Raw genomic sequence first — 18,687 nt, 5'->3', positions numbered from 1 at the left:
CTGCTTCTCCTTCTCCTCCCTGCTTGTGCTCTCCGTCACTATCTCTCTCTCAAATAAATAAATAAAATCTTAAAAAAAAAAAGGAAATCCAAAATAACAGTAGATTAAGCAAGATGAATTTATTCCACTTTTTGCAAAAGGAGTCTGGAAAAGAGCGTTTCAGGGCTGGTATGGGGACTTCCGGATCTTCCTCCCTCTCTTTGTCACTACCCTAGTGCACGGCTGCCATGATGGTTCAGGACGGGTACTAGAGGTCCAGCCATGCCCGTCATGTTTCAGATAGCTGGTAAAAGGAAGGAGAGAAGAATAAAGGTGCATGTCCTCTAAGTTCAGTTGGCTCCCTTTAGGGGGAACATTTCCAAACTTCCATTTGATACTTCTTTTGTCTTATATCTATCTCATGGCCCTTGGCACAGTCACATGGCCATACTCTTTCCACAAAGGAGGCTTAAAAATTTTTTAGCCAGGCACGTTGCTCCTCTGAACTCAGCAGGAAGAAGGAGAGAGAGATGAAGGGTAAGGCGCTAGCCCTCTCTCCAGCGTGCTTTTAGATGGTAATATTTATTACTCTTTACGTCTTTCTTCGTTGGGGCTCTCAGTCCTGAAATACTGGCCTGGCCAAAATCAGATCAGCCAGAGAGCCGCAAAACTCATCATGTTGGTCCCTTGACAATCCCCCTCCCACTTAAGGCAGTTTTTTCTCTCCTCTCCTCAGTTGAGGAGATGTTTGGGTGACACTTCCAAAGGCCGAATCCATGTGCTTTCTTTCCAGGTGCTCAATATACTATCAAGTGATAGTTATTCCTTGTTCGAAGCCGCCTTGTTTTGTCCCTTGCCAGCCACCATCCCGATCCTCATGGCCGTGTGTGCGGTGTATGCCTTTTTCATTCTGGGGCCCACAGCCCTCGTTGGGATATCTGTGTACGCCATATTCATCCCCATTCAGGTAATGGCGGGTCTTTGCGATTATAACTGCTGTGTGCTTGCGTTTTGCACAGATGTTCACACTGAATTGGAGAGAAGGTTTCATTTGTTGGCGCAGTGTTTTTTTTTAAGAACTTGAATTTGAATGCCCTGGGGGAGGGAGGCCTGCTTTTCAGTTTGTCAATGTCCCCACCACTCTCTTCGCCTCCTAGCAACTGAAGTATTTGTATCACCTGCCCGATCCCCAGTGGTGTCCCCTGGTCCACCCTGGCTGTCACAAGTCAAGGGAAGGATGGCTGAGAATCTCAGTCCAGCTTCTGTCAGAACTTTTCCTGGCACTTCTACTCTGATCCCTGGATTTTTAGGCCAACTGCAACTCAGCAGTTCTCTCTGAACACTGTTTGTACCTTGATTTCAGATGTTTATGGCTAAGCTCAATTCAGCTTTCCGAAGATCAGCAATTTCAGTGACAGACAAGCGAGTTCAGACAATGAATGAGTTTCTGACCTGCGTCAAGCTGATTAAAATGTGCGCCTGGGAGAAATCTTTTACCAAGACCATCCAAGGTACGATGGTGCTTGAAGAACCACTTACCCCGTAGAATGTGCTCTTCTAAGGGCTTCTTAAGGGTCCTGGGGCCAGGCGTTCCAGAAAGGGGGCTGTGGGGACCCCCTGAGCTGCTTTGCAGGCTTTTCAAAGGATTACAGAGATTTTAATAGACCCAGGCATCTGTTCTGGTGAACCCAAGCACTCAGCAGGTGAGCGACATATGGTTTCGCCTTTCCGAAGGCATGTGGATGCTGCTACTGACCGGTTACTTTTTACAAAAATAATCCACGTGGGGCGCCTGGGTGGCTCAGTCGTTAAGCGTCTGCCTTTGGCTCAGGGCGTCATCCCAGGGTCCTGGGATCGAGCCCCACATCGGGCTCTGCTGGGAGCCTGCTTCTTCCTCTCCCACTCCCCCTGCTTGTGTTCCTTCTCTCGCTGGCTGTCTCTCTGTCAAATAAATAAATAAAATCTTAAAAAAAAATCCTCTAAAACCTTATGAGAAGAAGAAGAAGAGCTATCTCAGGCTATTTCCTTGACTTAGAAGATATCTACGCAGACCCTCACACTCACACTTACAGATATGTCTCCTTGCTGGCGGCCACATCATCAGGATTGCGTGACCCCCTGACTCGACATTCCTTACACAGATAGGAGGACGCATACATAGCTTTTTAAAAAAGGATGATATTAAAACCATTACAATCAAATATAAATGCAAATCTAATTGCAGGAACATTTACATAATTGCTGACATAGACTCAGGTGGTCGGCCGGTTAATGATCTGAACCACTGTGACAATTGACTCTTCGGCTCTACAATTACACTTTTAGATCAGCATGTAATTGGGCCTGAAGCTGTGTCTCTCTGTTTTAGGGAGTGGCTTTAGATAACTTGCTTCTGAGCTTGCCAAGAAAGTGCTGCAGGTTGGGACTCTGGCAACCCTTTGGGACCTTCCTTGAAGACCCAGAAATACTTCCCCACGCATTGAACTCACTTTAATACAATGATTTGATTAAACTTGATTCCATTTGACTTAGTTCCATTGAATTCAACTCAACTGGACTTGAGTCAGTTTAACTCAATAAATATTTATCAGTTTCCTACTACGGGCAGCAAAGTCATGGGAACTGCATAAAATGATTAGAGAAAGGGTCCCTGCCTCTAAGATGAAGGGACAATGAGTGAGCTAAGCTCAACGGTAGCTATAAGTTTGTTGGCTCTACCTCTAGAACATATCTGGAATCTGCTTCTCTTTATTCTCCTGCCGCCCTAGTGCAAGCCGATATTCCCCCCCTTCTGGAGTACGGAAAGAACTTTCAGATGCAACACTTGCTTTCTTCCTTCCCCCTAAAATCCATTATGTACTCAGAAACCACTGTGACCTTTAAAAAATGTCAATCAGATCCTGTCCCTCCCTGCTGAAAAATCTTTAGTGGCTTCTTATCACACTTAGATTATTACAATTTAGGACTTTTGATTTAAATCCAAATTCCTGGGGCGCCTGGGTGGCTCAGTTGGTTAAGCATCTGCCTTTGGCTCAGGTCGTGATCACAGGGTCCTTGGATCAAGCCCCGCATTGGGCTCCCTGCTCAGCAGTGAGTCTGTTTCTCCCTCTCCCTCTGCCCCTCTGCCTGCTGGTTCTCTCTCTATCTCTTTCTCTCAAATAAATAAATAAAATCTTTAAATCCGAATTCCTTTGTATGGCCTATCGGATCCAGCATGATCTGATCCCTGAAGACCTCTCTGACCTCACATCTTGCCCTAACCCTTGGTAACTCGCTTGGGCCATGCGAACCTTCTGTCTTTTTTAGAACAACATCCGTGCGCATTCATACCTCAGGATCTTTGCTGTTGCTGTTCCCTCTACCTGAAATGCTCTCATGCTAGATGTTCGTGCTGGCTTTGTGACTCCTCTCAACGTTGCTGACTCAAAGAGGCCTTCTTGACTAGAGTTCTAAGCAGGTCCATTCTCTGCCAGTTCTTTTTAATCACTTCATCCCATTCATTTCTTTCATATCGCCCAACAAATTTGTAATGATAGAATTTGTTTATTTCTTTATTGTCTATCTCCCCTATGGAAAGAGAGCTGAGACTCTGTTTACTCTTACGTTGTCCAACACCAAGCACGGCACCTGGCCAACAGGTAGACATCCAGTTAAAATTTGTTGAATGAGTGAACACATGAATTAACTGTAGGACGAAATGGGGAAAATGCCGGAAAGGAAATGGAGAGAAGCTCCAGGAGGGTGGGGGGGGGAGCACATCACATTGGAGAGATCAGGAAGAGTGTCATGGCAGAAGTGGCATTTTAGAAAGACCTGGAAGGATAGCAAGGATTCAGACACAGATAGAGCTGGGGAAGACCCCCAGAAGGAACAAGGGTCTAGAGGTGGATATGTGAGGTTGTGCCTGGGGACAAGGAGGTGGGTGGTATCCTAGAGGCAAAGGGTTTGTGGACAGCAGAGCTCCAGACTGCAGTAGAACTGGGTTCCAACTCTGCCATGACCAGTTAAAAGGCAAGTTACTTAACCTGTGATGACTTTCCTGTCCTGCCAGATGGCATAATCATAGCCCCTTCCTTGTCACACAGTGATGAGAGCGGTCAAATGAGAACACGGGGCAGTGCTCGGTAGAGCACTCAGTAAGAGTGGTGATGGCTCCATGTTGCCAGAGTGAAAGGGTTTTTGCAAAAGAGGCTGGAATTGGAGTTAAGAACTTTAAACACCAAAGAAGGAGGCTTGAATTTAACTTGTGAGCCGTGCAGAGGCATGGACCCCATTTGGACTTACGAAAGGGAGAAATGAATGCTCCTGGGCTCTTGTAGCTGTTCCTGGACACAGGACAGGAGCCCCAATCTGGCAGTCCTCAGGCTTGGCACAGGTGTTTTGTTTGTTTTTTACAGTACTTAAAAACTTCTTTCAATTAGTTCCCAATATCTACAAGTAGAAAGATGTCCCACAAAATTCCAGATCCCAGACTTCAGAACACTTGAAGGTCTGGTGACACTGGGCTGTCCGCACTGAGAGGTGGTGGCCCCTTTCACTGAGACATGTGGTCCCCATTTTGCTACACGCCACACCCTCCTTCGGTTCTTACTCTCTGGCCACTCCCTCCATTTATATTACTTGCCCAGCTCCTGTAGGCATCCAAGTGTATGCCTCCTGACACAGAATCAGGATTGGGAGAGACTTCAGAAACCATCCAATATGGCCGCTGACATGCACGGAGCTCCCAGTTTGTTCCCAGGGCTTTCTGTGCTTCCTCTCATTTAAACTTCACAACAGGAACCCTGAACACTCTTTTGCAGGAGGATCAGGTAGGGGTAAATACGTTTCTTAGTGCTGCAAAAATAAATCCCTCATGGACTGTTTTCTATTGACAGATACAAGGAAGAGGGAAAGGAAATTACTGGAAAAAGCTGGATTTGTCCAAAGCGGAAACTCAGCCCTGGCCCCCATTGCATCTACAATAGCCATCGTATTGACATTCACCTGCCACATCCTCCTGAGACGCAGGCTCACCGCCCCGGTGGTAAGAACCGTCTCTAGAACTGGCTTCCTTCACGTGCCAACAGTGGCAAGTGCTGGGTGGGGATGCTTTCCCTGCCTGGAGAGGCCCCGCCCTGGCACCAGAATACCCCATCACAGAAGGGCCAGAATTCTACCTTGACTTGTAAAAAACCAGTGCTTGGGCTGCCAAGGAGCCCAGGAGAGCCTAACAGTGACTCTTACCCAGTCTCTTGTCAGTGCTGGGCTAGTGGTTAATGTTGGAACACCATTTGACATTCAGAAAACAAAACTGAAATCAGATGAGCCCTTGGCTGTTTTATTCACAATTATTCCTGCGATTTACAAGACGGGAAGTTTGTGGGAGTTCCCTGGGTGGGCGGAGTCGTAGGTATTGGGAGATGCGAGGGTCAGAATCCCCCTTTTATAAATCTCAGCTATGGTACCTTACTACGACAGACGGCGATTCATTGAACCTCTCTTGCTTGGTTTTATTATCTATAAATGGGGTTATACTAGTCCCTGTGGTTGTGAGGACTGAAGGAGGTCTTTTATGTAAGGCACGTGGCACAGCGCCTGGTACGGTGTAAATGCTGTGTAAGTGTTTGTTGTTCTTATTAGCCTGATGCCCACCCAGGCCAGGCGATTTTGGGCTGAAAGCCTCAGAGGGAGAATTAGAATGAATGTGAGATTGTCAGGTTTTTTTTCTTACAAGGGGGCCTGTGCACTCAAAGGTAAAGAAACTCTGGGCTAGATGGGAAACAGCCCCTGGCTGAAATAAACAAACAGCTGAGATATTAAACCCAGTGTCTGAAGGGTAAGTGAATGGAGGAAAGGCAATAAAAGCAAGGGGAAAAAAGAGAGAGAGAGAGAGAGAGAGCAAAAGAAGCAAGTGTGCTGGCAGAGCAATAGTTGCACCGAAAATCACGGATCTTGAGGGGAAGGGGGATGTGTAAGAAGGCAGGATGCTCTTGCTGGGGGATCTGTTGTGGGGCTGTCGGTCCTGTTACTTCCCTGTTTCTTTGTGAGGTGCTTTGTGTTTTCTTGGGTTCTTCACACGCAGTTAACTCACACACTCTGGGGGCTTGAATTCAGCCGTGAACCCAAAGCCAGAATGAAGGGCAACGACATACCAAAGCCTCGACAGAATGCTTCTCGATTATTGTGACTGTGTCCTCTGGTCCCAAATGACAACAAGAAATTCTTTCCCCAGCAATACACCAAGCAAATTTACAATCAAATTGGGTGCGCAGAGTTAATATTTCCTAAAATGATGATTTAGAAGAAATGTAGACCACGAACAAATTCCCCCCGAACGCAAGCCATTCTTCTTGCATATTTCTTCAGACTCAGAATCCCTGGGCTTCTCCGTCAGGACCACATCAGTAGGAGGTCAGCCCCAGGTGCTGGACCACATCAGGCAGACCGAGTGCTCTGTCAACCAAGGCCTGGGTTTTCTGAGCCAAGATAGTGCTTTGGGACTTGGGGGGAGTTGAATTCTCTTTGGGGAAGGATTTGGGACCAGATGCGATGAAGGCAACATTCTTCATTGTCCCCTTACAGAACTAATGAGGATTAGTTGAAGCCCAGGGCTCTGTCCACGGGGCCCATTCAACAGCAGGAAGGATCGCTCTCGATTTGTTGATGGAAGTTGTATTATTAATTTCTTAAAGGGGTGGTTAGGGAGAAGCTGCTAATTACAGGTCGGACAGACAAGAAGATGAAATCTGAGAGATGAAATCATGCACCCCTGGGGCACTGATGCAGGAGGAAACTTATCTTCATTGAGGCTGTATGATGTTAGCCACTTACCAGGCAGGGCTCAGTGAGAAAGGCCCCGGTAAGGAGGGGAGGTGATTTTTTGGGAATGGCAGTTGAACCGAGGCTTTCAAATTTGTCTCAGGCATGTGGTGAGGCAGGGCGTGGAAGCCAGACCCTGAGGGCTGGAGAGCCAGCAGTCACTCTCCACCAGCCAGCATGGGCCAACCGGTCCTTCCGGGAAACTTCTGTCTTCATCCTGGGGCCGAATATGGTACAGAAAGGGAGGCTGTAGATCTGAAGTGTCAGAGGCCTCTGAAGCAACTGGGAGAAGGGGATAATTTAGGACAATCCGTGGGGTTTTGAATATGGTCTAGGCCACATAACGGTGTGGATGGAGACTTCCAAACACATTCAGTTAGAGGCCTTCCTTGGACATTATCCTCTCCGGACTGACAGAGACAAGGGGTAAATCTCCCACCATTTTGATAAAAATCCAAAGCAAAAGAGATTCAGATATTGCTATCCCTAATTGGGCAGCCCATGATTTGTGAGCCATGAAATAAAAAAAAAAGTTCCTGTAAGAATTCCAACTGGGCCATCATTTCTCATCTCAGCAAATATAATTCCCATGGATATAATGGTTGAGAGCCAAGGCAACATCTCATCCTACACCCTATACCTCTCTTTTGTTCTTCAGGCCTTTAGCGTGATTGCCATGTTTAATGTAATGAAGTTTTCAATTGCAATCTTGCCTTTCTCTGTCAAAGCAATGGCCGAAGCCAATGTCTCCCTGAGGAGAATGAAGGTATAACTCACGCCGGGTGAGTGGGGAAGAGAGGTCTCATTTTGGGGTGGGAAAATTCTCAAATGTGGGGAAGCTGTGTCAACCCATGGGAGGGCTGGGTCACTGGTCTGAAGAACTTGGGGAGCAGGCCCTGCGTTCAGAGTTGAATCAATAAATGGACATGAAGGAGGGTACAAGCAGAGCTTTATAAGGTGCTCTGCACTTCTAGTAAAAATGACGTGGAATCTCCGTACGTGGAGATGATGTTCCTGACCCTCTACTTTTTCTCCAAGCTGCAATTCTGAAGTTGTTCCAGGAGTGGGCTTGCGTTTGCGCTGAGCCCTCCTCCTCCCCTTTGCCTACCTGGCTTGTCTTATGGTGGGCGTGGTGACGGTGGTGACGAAGAGGGTGGCGGGACACCACATTTATGCACTCAGTTGCTTTCTTCCTTCAGTCAGTCATTCCTCGGAGACACGCTGCGTGATTCGCAAAAAGAAGGCCTTGTGGGAAACGCAAATAAGAGGAAGAGAGAATTTTTACTCTCAAGAGCCTCCAGTCTAGTGTAGGACCAGGGATCCCAGGAATTGCTGTATGCAGCAAGGATACATGACTTGTGAAAAAAGTACATAAAGTGGTTTTGAAGTTCAGGCAAGGGAAGGAAAAGAGGGGGGTGTTCCAGACAAGAGAACAGCATGTTCAGACATGTGTGAATTAATTGAATGGTTTTATTCACTCAGGCCAGCAGTCGGGAAGTCTTAGGCATCTGAGATGCCTGTATCTCTCTTCTCCCTTACTATCCACATTCAACCAATCAAGAGCCCTGTTGGGTCACCTTCTGCTCACTGTATTTCCTCAATTTTAAGAGGCGCTGTTTGTAAGATTGGGTTGGAAGGTGGCACTGTTGACTCATCACTTTTTGAACAAAACGCAAGCATGAACACCATCACATTAACTGTGTATATTGTATCAGATATCTTAGGCTAGAGGAACAGTGTTATTTCTTGACTCTTCAACTTTTGCTCCGTCCCTACTGCCATCACCTTCATTCATTCTGGATTATCACAGTGACTTATGGACCAATCTTCCTTTTCCATGGTTGCTCTCCAATCCATATCACACTCAGCCCCCAGAGAGCTGTTAAAATATTGGTCAGACCACTGATATTCACCTGCTTGAAATCCTCGGGTCTTTGTTCCGTCTAGGACTGAGACTGAGCCTTCCATTAGCAGGTCCTCAGTAATGTCTCCACCTGATTTCCTATACCCTTCCTATCTTGAGCTCTGTGGCATCCCTGAGTTGCTTGTTTCATGCCCCCATCCCAATAGACCGTGGGGTTGCATGCTTCCTTGCCTTTGCTAATGCCATGTCCTCTGTTGGAAGGATCCCATCTCCTCTTCCCTCCCTCATTGTTGCCTGTACAGCCCCTGGACAGACTCAGCTCAGGCACCAATACCAGGCCCCCAGGATGGGGACCCAAGTTCCATTCTCTGGAAGTTACAGTTTTTTGTTCTTGTCACATTTCCCTGAAATGCCTGTGTACGTTCCCATCTTCCCCCAGGCTGTAATCTCTTTAAGGACAGGAATCATGCCTTATTCATAATTGCATTTCTACTGTTTATCCCAGAATCTGGCGGAGGGTAGGCCCTTGGCAAATGTTTTGTTGAACTGAGCTGAGTGGGGACCTAGGAAGAAGACACAGTGGAGACTGAGCATATGTGACCTTGGTTTCATAAGCATCAGTGCCAGGCAATGAAGCCCACTACCCAAAGACTGGCAAAAGCTTCTTATGTTGGGCATGAGGACGAAATGTGGTGGAGATTAGCATTCTCCAATGTGGGTGACCCATATAGACCTGTGGTTAAAGAGGCATCTGTCCTAGATAGCATGCGCTAGTAGACTATTTCTGCTGCGGCTTCTCCTAGGGGAATATCCTCAGAATATCTTCTCTGAATGTCCTAAGTAAAATTGCCAAGATTATAATTTTGGGTTATTAGAAGATATATTGGGATGGTTCTTGCAAATGGATAATGTCTGCCCAGTTAATTTTGTCTCTTTAATCTTAGAAAATTCTCATAGATAAAAGCCCCCCATCTTACATCACCCAACCAGAAGACCCAGATACTGTCTTGCTTTTAGCAAATGCCACATTGACATGGGATCAAGAAACCAGCCTAAAAAGTGACCTAAAGAAGGTGCAGAACCAGAAAAAGCATTTTCTCAAGAAACAGAGGCTAGAAGCCTACAGCTCGAGTTCATCAGCCCAGGGAGCTGCTGGCCCAGAGGAGCAAAGTGGTAGCCCCAAATTGGTTCTGCACAACATAAACTTCGTGGTGAGAAAGGTGGGTGTGTGTTCTACAAGTATGGCTTCCATCTTTCCTCCTTGTGTCACACAGCTATGGCCTTCACAAGGCTTAACATAATTCAGTTTGAGCTGGGCGTGGTGGTAGGGGGGAATATCTCTAGGCTGTTTTCTTTCCCCAATTTTAAAACCACGTACATGGATAATGGAGACATTCTCTTCAAGTTGAGAAAAGATGGTGGTTATGTTAGTACTAATCTTCAGGCTCCAGAGAAGCCAGTTGCAGTGTTGAATGGACAATCCATTTCAGGTGGCTAGGCTCAAATTGACTATCTTTTATAAATCTCTTTAGATTTGTTCTTTCTTTTTTTTTTTTTAAAGATTTTATTTATTTATTTGACAGAGATAGAGACAGCCAGCGAGAGAGGGAACACAAGCAGGGGGAGTGGGAGAGGAAGAAGCAGGCTCACCGCGGAGGAGCCTGATGTGGGGCTCGATCCCACAACGCCAGGATCACGCCCTGAGCCAAAGGCAGACGCTTAACCGCTGTGCCACCCAGGCGCCCCTCTTTTTTTTTATAATAATAATTTTTTTATTATGTTATGTTAGTCACCATACAGTACACCCCTAGTTTTTGATGTAAAGTTCCATGATTCATTACTTGCGTATAACACCCAGTGCACCATGCAATACATGCCCTCCTTACTACCCATCACTGGCCTATCCCATTCCCCCACCCCCTCCCCTCTGAAGCCCTCAGTTTGTTTCCCAGAGTCCATACTCTCTCATGGTTCATTCCCCCTTCTGTTTACCCCCCTTTTTTCTTCCCTTTCTTCTCCTACCGATCTTCCGATTTCTTATGTTCCATAAATGAGTTCTTAATGTCACATTGGAGGACTACGATAGAGAATAAGTGACAATTATGAGCACTTACTGTTTACCAGGTAAACAGTTAACTCATTTAACCACCCCCGTAAGAGGTAGGTACAATAGCTACCCCTACTTTATGATTGAGAAACCTGACACACAGGGAGGTTAAATAACTCACCCACTGCTAGCAAGTGGCAGAAGAGGGCTTCCCACCCAGGTCACCCGGCCCCAGAATCTGCTCTCTTCAGTAACATACTTGTCAAAAGCAAATGAGATCAGCAAGCAGCCCAGAAAAGAAGCCAGTCAGTCTGTTGGCTGCGCCCCCGGGGAATAGAGCGTTTAGACAAAGCTCTGCACTCACGGAATGTATGGCCTTCTGCCTGTGGTTCTCTTGCCCTGGGAACTCGGCAGCAGGGCTCCGGGGATGGCAGTGTTCGTTGGTTTTGCTGCAGAGGGCTCGGCATTCATCTTGTGCCTAGTATTTTAACCTTCCACGGTGTTGACTCACCCTTTCCCCGTGTGAGCACACTAGAAGGAGAGGTTTCTATTTATTATGCGATGCTAAGCTCAACAGCTGGGGTGGAGTGGTACTTCTTGTCATTCATAAGGTTGTCTGTCATGTATTCGTTGGAAATGGTGTTTGCTGGGCTGAGTGCCACTGAGCTAGGTTCTCCTTGAAGTCCTGCTGGGTGCAACCCATTTTGCTTTCTCATCCCCTCCCCCGGCCTATGATGTGCAGCACCTGGAGGGCTCTAACCATGCCTTTGGAGTTGCTCCAGAGAGCCCTCAGTGAACTACTCTTGTGTTTTAAAGAAGCTTCCTTTTAGCCCCCTTGTTGCTTTCCTCCTTCTCATTATGTTGGTGACTTTTGGGCTTGTCATCAAGGACATGGTCGACGTTTTCTGAAGACAACACAACATTGTGTGGATTAAGGGTATGCCTCTGGAACCTGGTGTACATGTGTTCCGGCCCAGCCGCTTGCCAGCTGTGTGACTCTGAATATACTGCCTAACCTCTTAGAGCCCCTCCTCCTTTACCTGCTCAATGGATATTTTCATGATAGCAGCACTTCGCAAGGTGGGTGTGAGAACGGAAAGAGATATCATACAAACATGTTAAGCCCATAGTGAGTGTCAACTGGTGTTAGCTATTGCTGCCTTTTTCCTCTCACAACCCAGTCCAGCTTAAGTGCTTCCCTTAAATATCCTAAATTCAGAGCATCCATATTTCCCCAAATTTAGTTCCAGGATTCCATTGGACTACAGCCTCCTTGAGGTTAGGGCACGTCTCTGTCTTGCTCACAGTTGTGACCTTGCACCAAAGCAAGTGCCTGGCCCAGAGTAGGCTCCCAAGACTCTTTTCTGAATGAACAAATGAGTAATCGGGAACCCCCGGGGGTGCAGGCCTCATGGATTTTCTCCTGAAGGCAAGGATGAATCTAGAAGGCTCAGACCTGGCCCCAGATAGTAGATAGAAATCAAAAGAGAACCAAATGCCTAGAAGCTGGATCCATCCCTGTGGTCTCTGTCCCAAACTCTTTGTAATGTCCCAGTTCTTTGAAGTCCTTTTAGTGGAATTAAAATGGATCAGCTCAGTTACCTGCAGCTTCAATGGCAGTGTGAGCTGCCTGAGGTGGGGGTCACATCTGCCTATTGCTTTATCCCTGGTGCCCAGAATGATGCCTTGTGTTCCATAAAGACTTGTCAAAGAAATCCATGGTGACAAGAAGCAATCTTCACGTGGTGGGGATAGCAGACAGGACCCTTCTGGTCTATCTCAGATAGGAAAGGAGACATATTTAGCTCCATGGTGGACATCTTTGCTCTAAGGGATCACAGACAGCAGGTCTTAATGAGAATTCTCTTATGTTCCAACTGCAGCATTACAATATTGCTTGAACACAGGAGTGGGCACGTGTCTGCCTCAAAGTCTCCATATGGACTCTTGCTCTGCCTGCAGTAATGTCCCCCCAGATATCTATATGGCTGATTCCTTCACTTCCTTCAGGTCTTACTCAAATGGCGCCCATAGCAGATACTGTCAGTGACCCATCCATGTGCCCCGGCCATCTTCTGACTGCCAGAGCTCTCTCTGTGCCCGAGGGCCCTCCCCACCACCCACAAAGCAGCAGCACATCCACAGCCGAGGGAGCCGCTCTCAAACACTGACTGTTGGCTACCCCAACCCCCTCAGCCATGCGGGGCATAGAACCACCCTCAGCGTCCCAGAATTTCCCAGCAGGACTGAACTTCACTTGCCTCCCGTGGGGTCTGACATAAGAGTACACCCCTGATGAGCCGCCTTCCCCTTCCCATGGAACCTCCCAAACAAACTACCTTCCCTCAGATCTTTGATTCAAGGCCTGTTTCTGGGAGAACTCAAGCTAAGACATTTACTTTTCCAGTAAGGTTCCCTCCGCCCTCATCTCCTCCCTGTCTTCTCCCTGCTTTCTGTGTTTCCATGGCGTGTACCTGACCTACTCCATATTTTACTTACTTACCTTGTTGACTGTTGGTCCCTCCAACTAAAACATAAGCTCCTTGAGGGCAGAGCCCACCTGTTGTCTGTCATGTTCATGACCATATTGTGCTATTAGTAGTGTCCAGGACAGCACCTGGCCCGTAGCAGTCTCTTACAATGATTCGTGGTTGAATTAATGGATCCGTAGGTGAGAATAATCCATGAACCCAGTGCGTTGGAATAGCATAACTGCTCAGTAATTTCAGATTATGCTTCGGTATGGTGGAAGGATACTTTAAAAATGACTTTTGAAAAACACTCGGCTCTCTATTTCAAAGGCTACCCTGTCCCCCTGGGTTGTGCAGCCTTTAACTGCTGTTAGATTTGTTTTCCTGGAGTGTGGGCACAAGACAATCCTCATGACCAGGGCCTGTGTGTCCCAGACCAGCACAAGGCTGTTTCGCATCAGTGCTTGCACATGATTTCTGGAAGTCCTCCGGGCACTCCGCTGTGCTATGCCAAGGAAAGCACTTAATTAAGACTTAGGTTCTTGCCTCCTCCCAGGCTGTGTATCAGGTTTGGGGTGTGAGGCCGTAGCTGCCACCTCTTAGAGCCAGCAGTGACCCCTTCGAGCCAGCACAGTTGGGGGCAACACCTTTGGCCCAAGACCCTCTGAGAACTGGTGGAATGACTGTGTCTTTTTTCTGTTTCTTCGGTAGGGGAAGGTCTTGGGAGTATGCGGGAATGTCGGAAGTGGAAAGAGCTCCCTCATTGCAGCTCTCCTAGGACAGGTAAGCTGCGAAGATGGAACACTGACATGACAGTCAAATGGCCCCCTGTCTGCTGTGTCTGGGACCCTTCGAGAACAGTGGACCCAGCAGCTGGGCTCGGCTGCATTGGACGTCCAATAACAGAGATTTCCAGGAGGTTAATGTGCTCAGTAGCCCCATGCCCCTTTTCCAGGTGGTGCTGAGTTTTCATACACTCCTGGTTTTGCCTCCGAAGGACATGTGTTAAACAATGACTGTTTCCTTGCCTAGAGTGCCATCTTTGTCAAAGGAAGAGACAAGTCATGAAGTACATGGTATTTCCCATGACTTGGGCCATCCTGACTAGAAAGGCAGGCAAGGGGGCTTGGCAGGGAAGGACCGAGGAACCTATGACTTACCGTGACTCTAGATGTGTTTTTCCCCTTGTCCATCTCCATGTCCCAGTGTCTGCCCAGAGCACTGGCTCAGCCAGGCCTTCCTTGATGGAGCGGCTGAAGGCACGCATCAACTACAGCAGCAGTGTGCCCTCAACTCTCTGCAGACCTCGGGGTAGGAAGAGGGAAGAGCTCGGGGTTCTTGTCCTTTGCCACTTCCGGCTGTGTGACTCCAGCGAAATGGCCTAGTCACTTAATGTATTCACAGGGCTCTAAATTGATATGGTTTCTCATCCCAAATGAATGAATATTAGGTCCTCTTTCTCCCCACCCTGCTGTTCCTAAAGAGTAGTTTGGATGCCTGTAGTAGGGAGACGAGGCACCTCTGAAAAAACAAGCATGCTAGGCTCAGAAGAGCCTGCTAGACTAGGGTGACTTCTTTTGGCCTCAGTTAACTCATTTCTAGAAAGAGTGACAACCCCTTCCCTGTCTGAAGGAGGAGGTGGGGACAGAATCCGGTGAGCTCCTAAGGTCCCTTATGCTTTAGGATTCTGTGTGTGTATCTCTGTCCTAACCCTAGAGTCCGCAGGTGTGTTCCAGGTGACCCATCCCAGTTCTCTACTTAATAACAGGAGTCTCTCCCCAGCATGCCCTAAGAGATGAGCCAGCCTCTGCTCAGATAGCTCCAGCAATGGGGAGTTCATTATTTCAACAGCCAGTTCCCTCTTTGGAGAGTTGTGATGTATATGGAAGTGAGGTGTGCCTCCTTTTAACTTCTGCCCTTTGGTCTGCTCCTTTGGAATCTCTCAGAGAAAAGAGAGTCTATCTCCCATGTGACAGTGGTGAGATCACATGCCTCAGCATAGTCCCTGGGATAGAGGCAGCAGGGTGACCGCTGAGTGGGCTGCGGACTGCCTATGCTTACCACCTGTCTCAGCCTCATGCTCACTGTTGAACCTTGGATAAGTAACTAAGCCTCTCTGAACCTTGGTGTCTTCCTCTGTAAAATGGGGGTTAGGAGGGTCATGGTGAGGATTACACAAGATGACGTATATAATCATTATAGGGTCATTCCCAGGGCCAGTCGTGGTGATCGACATTTCGTGTGTACTTGACCCTGTGCCTGGCATATACCCCATTCACTCACTTCTTATCACCATTCTTGTCATATCGTTTTCTCTTCTCCAAGTCTAATGTTCTCTGTCCCTTGGACCGTGCCTGAGGTGAAATGGCATCACATCCCTTGACCTTGGCTATCTTCTGTCCCCGTCCCTCACAAATCCTGTCTCCTGACAGCTTTGAACAGGGCATCGTGACTAGTGACCACTGTTACCTGTTAGAGGCCCACCACGTGGGATCATCCTAAGTGAACTTATGTGCTCAGGGTCACACACCAGAGCTCATGCAAGTTTTTAATTGGATTGCTCGATGTGCCACATGAAACCAGATTTCCCACTCCTCTTGAAGAATGGGAGATTCTGGCTGCACCAAACCTGCGTCCTTGTCCCCGGCCCCGCATGAAATGTGCAGCTGAGTTGAGGCTGCTTCCTTGCGACAGGGCACACCAGGACCACCGTCCACAGCCGTGCTGGCTATGTCCTGTCCCTGGGGCGTGGCTGAGGAGGGTGGGATCCTGCTGGTGCACCTGGAGGAAAAGGAAACCTTTGTGATGGGTCCTCTCAGAGGGCATCTGGTTATACGGAGGAGCCATGTGGCCTCTCCAGCCCACAGTAGAGCTCCCCACTGTCCCTTCTGTGACATTCCTGCCTGGCCACTTATAGATTTTTGACTTTGTGGCCATCAGACCACAGACTGTTGTGCTTTGCAATGTGGGTCAAGACGTCTTGTTGACCCTCTTGCACCATCACAATCAATGTCCACGGAATCAGTGGGTGGCAAGGGTGCAGCGGGCCCCTGAAGAGACGTCTGTGAGGTGTAGCTTCTGAAGGCATTCCGGTATTTTCTCCAGATGCAGTTACAGCAGGGGATTGTGGCAGTCAATGGGACTGTGGCCTATGTTTCCCAGCAAGCATGGATCTTTCATGGAAATGTGAGAGAAAACATCCTATTTGGAGAAAAGTATGATCACCAAAGGTAATATTAACCTTGAAACGATGAGGCATTTGGTACTTTCTGCTATAGATGCTGATGTCATCGTGATGCTTGCTAAGTGGGTTTCTTTAATGAATTCTGATTAAACAGTCATCAGATCCAAATAGGTGTTGGTTTTTCTCTTCCTGACCCAAGAGTTCAGGAGAGGCACCTTCTGCAGACCTGTGACCACACTCTAAGGAATGGATAGGATTGGCACCTCATTCCCAGTGCATATGTTCTGAGGTTCTCTGTAACGGTGCATATGTTGTCTGACTGCAGAAAGATATATCTGGCAATTTTGCTTTAGGCCGAGTAACCAAAACTGCTTGAAATCATGAGCAGCCGGTACACAAATTAATCAGCCCTGAAATGATTAATTGACATCAGATCTATAAGGATATATTGCCGTAATATACTCAAAATGATCTAAGGGAAGAAAAACGAAGTTCAAGTCAGAATTTTTGGATACACTTTGGACCGATATTTAAGCACTGGAAAGTAAGAGCTTTCTATGATTCTTTCCTGGATTTGCTATGCTGCCATGTACATTCTCTCATTAGAGTTCTATAAACACCTATTTAGGGAAATCCTGGCATTATATCCCCATTTTACAGATGAAGAGGGCGAAGCTCAGAAGGGGAGTTGACCTGCCCAACGTCAAGGCTATTAAATGGCAGGGGTTTTTGGGTCTTGAGTGCCAGGCCAACATCATTTGTCCTCCCTGGAGCTTCCTGACATCTGGGTCCCCTTGAAGCCTCCCCAGGCTGCATGATGCTGAAGTAAAGACCCATGGAGTTGCTTTTTTTTTTTTTAATTTGGCTATTAGCTCTCCAGTGATGGTCTGGACTTGTGTATTTTATTGCCTGAACCCACAAACTGTCCTTGCTGGCTGACGTTGGCCAGCACGTGGGTTCCCAGCAAGGGGTCTATCATGTCCCCTCCTCTTCCCTGGCCATGGCATCCTGTTGCCAGGAGGCTCAAGAGCGGCAGGAAGGTCTGATCAGTGCAGGAGTCTTCGGCACCAGCCAAACTGCTCTGCTCAGCATTTCCTGGCCTCCTCCCCACCGCACCTGGAATGTTTTTTCTTTCTGTAGTAGCCAGCTAGGAGGAAGGATTCCTATCTTTATCAGGCGGGATGTCAGGGCAAATATTACCAAATGCCTGCAATTTGGAGGACGGTGCCGGACGATGGGGGAAAGAAGGGTGGCTCAGACGGATCTTTGCCCCTGAGGTGTTCAAGTCTGGAAGGGTCTGCAAGAGATGTGCAGGAATACGGTGCACCAAGAAGCAATGTGCCAAGAGGCGCGAGGTTCTGTTGTATTATTCAGAGGCAGCTGAGCTCCTGAGACGGAAGAGAGCGTGGAGCTTGAATTGGGCCTGGCAGAGTAGATCAGAACACCCCTTGTGTGTGGCGTCCCTAGGGTGAACATGGTGGCTCTCAGGCCACAGGAAGCAGGAGACTGGGGCGAAACTTAAGATGGGGGTAGGGGTGGCAAAGGGATGAAGATGTGCCGAGCAATCTGCGTCTCGTAATTAAAGGTCGACAAGGGTAATACTGTGAATAATCACCACCACGGATGGAGAATTTGCAGCGCTCCAGGAATTGCCCAGATGGCTTTACAGGTGCGTTCTTGTTTCCTTCTCACGACCCCATCAGAGTTATTAGCCCAATTTATAGAGGGGAGAGTGAGGGTCAGGGAGGTACATTCACTTGTCCAGGGTCACCCAGCTGGATTCAAACACAGATTGTTCTAATGGCAAAGCCCCTGGTCTTTTAAAAAAGTTTTGGGTTTTTTGGGTTTTTTTTCAATTTGAGTATAGTTGACACACGTTACATTAGTTTCAGGTGTACAACATAGTGATTCAACTTCTCCATATGTTACTGTATGCTCACCCTAAGTGTAGTACTGTCAGTTACCAACTCTGTTACAATATCATGGACTAGACACCCTGTCCTGTACCTTTCATCCCCACGACTTACTCATTCTGTAACTGGAAGCCTGTACCTTCCACCACCCCCTTCACTCATTTTGCCCATTCCCTTCCCCCACCTGCAACCCTCAATTTGTTTTCTGTATTTATGGGTCTGACTCTGCTTTTTGTTTGTTTATTCGTTTGTTTTTTTCGAATTGCATGTATAAGTGAAACCATATGGTGTTTGTCTTTCTCAGTCTGACTCATTGCATTTAGTATAATATCCTCTAGGCCCATCCATGTTGTTGCAAATGGCATGATCTCATCCTTTTTTAAGATTATGGAATATTCCATTACACCACACACACACACACACACACA

At 47.5% G+C, this 18,687-nt stretch overlaps 1 protein-coding gene across 1 annotated transcript in view; it reads left to right on the top strand.

The window, feature by feature from the left end:
- Positions 1-18,687, top strand: part of ABCC12 (ATP binding cassette subfamily C member 12) — an 89,331-nt gene that overhangs the window by 32,191 nt on the left and 38,453 nt on the right. Inside the window, exons 7-13 of the mRNA XM_057313884.1 lie at positions 773-946; positions 1,343-1,490; positions 4,857-5,005; positions 7,439-7,546; positions 9,589-9,864; positions 13,874-13,945; positions 16,268-16,392. Of these exons, the coding sequence (XP_057169867.1) occupies positions 773-946; positions 1,343-1,490; positions 4,857-5,005; positions 7,439-7,546; positions 9,589-9,864; positions 13,874-13,945; positions 16,268-16,392 (1,052 nt within the window). The remainder of the gene's footprint in view (positions 1-772; positions 947-1,342; positions 1,491-4,856; positions 5,006-7,438; positions 7,547-9,588; positions 9,865-13,873; positions 13,946-16,267; positions 16,393-18,687) is intronic.

The sequence above is a fragment of the Ursus arctos genome, unplaced genomic scaffold (assembly GCF_023065955.2).
Source record: "Ursus arctos isolate Adak ecotype North America unplaced genomic scaffold, UrsArc2.0 scaffold_19, whole genome shotgun sequence".
Classification (NCBI taxonomy): domain Eukaryota; kingdom Metazoa; phylum Chordata; class Mammalia; order Carnivora; family Ursidae; genus Ursus; species Ursus arctos.
Note: the sequence above shows the minus strand (reverse complement) of the source record. Positions and strands in the feature narration are given on the sequence as shown.